The sequence below is a fragment of the Sphaeroforma arctica genome, assembly GCF_001186125.1.
Source record: "Sphaeroforma arctica JP610 unplaced genomic scaffold supercont1.434, whole genome shotgun sequence".
Lineage (NCBI taxonomy): Eukaryota > Ichthyosporea > Ichthyophonida > Sphaeroforma > Sphaeroforma arctica.
Window position 1 is genome coordinate 22,614 of NW_014040124.1, and position 819 is coordinate 23,432.

The following is an 819-nucleotide window of genomic DNA, read 5'->3' on the forward strand; positions in this document are numbered from 1 at the left end:
TTATAGTTTACGTATTGCTACTTGCACACTCTGTTTGTACTTGTCTCACACGAAAACAACCTCCCTACCTGTTTTCACACGTGACTACTTATCTGTGGTTTCTGGCTGATTCTCAGATTTCGTTATTTGATCGTCCTGGGACCTTCCTTGTTGTCCTTGGGTTGATGTTGTGCTTGATTGTGATGGTTCCTTCTCGGTTTCACTCGACTCAATAGATTCTATCTTCGTACTTGTTGTCCAAACATCATTAGTACGACGACCAGTTAGTCTAAATTGTTCAAGTTATCGAGCCATTTCGTATCTGTTGATTCTAAATCTCTTTTCTTCCACTTCATCAATCGTAGGTGGTTCTGCGCGGTTATCCCCTTGGTTCTCCGGTCTTGAGTCTCCTTCTGCCTTACTGCTGCTGGTCGAAATTAATGGCGGTATCGTATCACTAGCCTCACTACTCGAGAACCCACTATCTCCTTCTTCGTTAGGCAAATTTCGGAAGATCTCGTCATTTTGATGCGACATTCTTTATTCTTATAATTCTTAAATTGTACTTATAACAAAATAAATAAATACTAGCTACTGACTATTTCTTATTCCGTAGCTTTCCCTACAATTACTAATAAAGTAACAACTTCTTATGGTAAGTTAAAAATGTAGTAAGTGTACGATGGATAACTATATCTCAACGTTCTCGTTCCGTAGAGAGGGAGATGTTGTTCATTTATTAGTAATTGTGAAATTCATGACTAATTATGAGTCATAAGTAATGTGCTGTAATAGTTAGCAAAAACTAAGTTTATCGGATTGTTCTGATAAACGTAAAAA

At 37.5% G+C, this 819-nt stretch overlaps 1 protein-coding gene across 1 annotated transcript; it reads right to left on the reverse strand.

Moving 5' to 3' along the window:
- Positions 1–282: 282 nt before the first annotated feature.
- SARC_06211 (hypothetical protein) lies at positions 283–516 on the reverse strand (the record flags this gene model as incomplete). Its single annotated transcript, XM_014299892.1, has 1 exon — positions 283–516. One exon carries the CDS (start codon positions 514–516, stop codon positions 283–285), a length of 234 nt encoding a protein of 77 aa, XP_014155367.1.
- Positions 517–819: the final 303 nt, after the last annotated feature.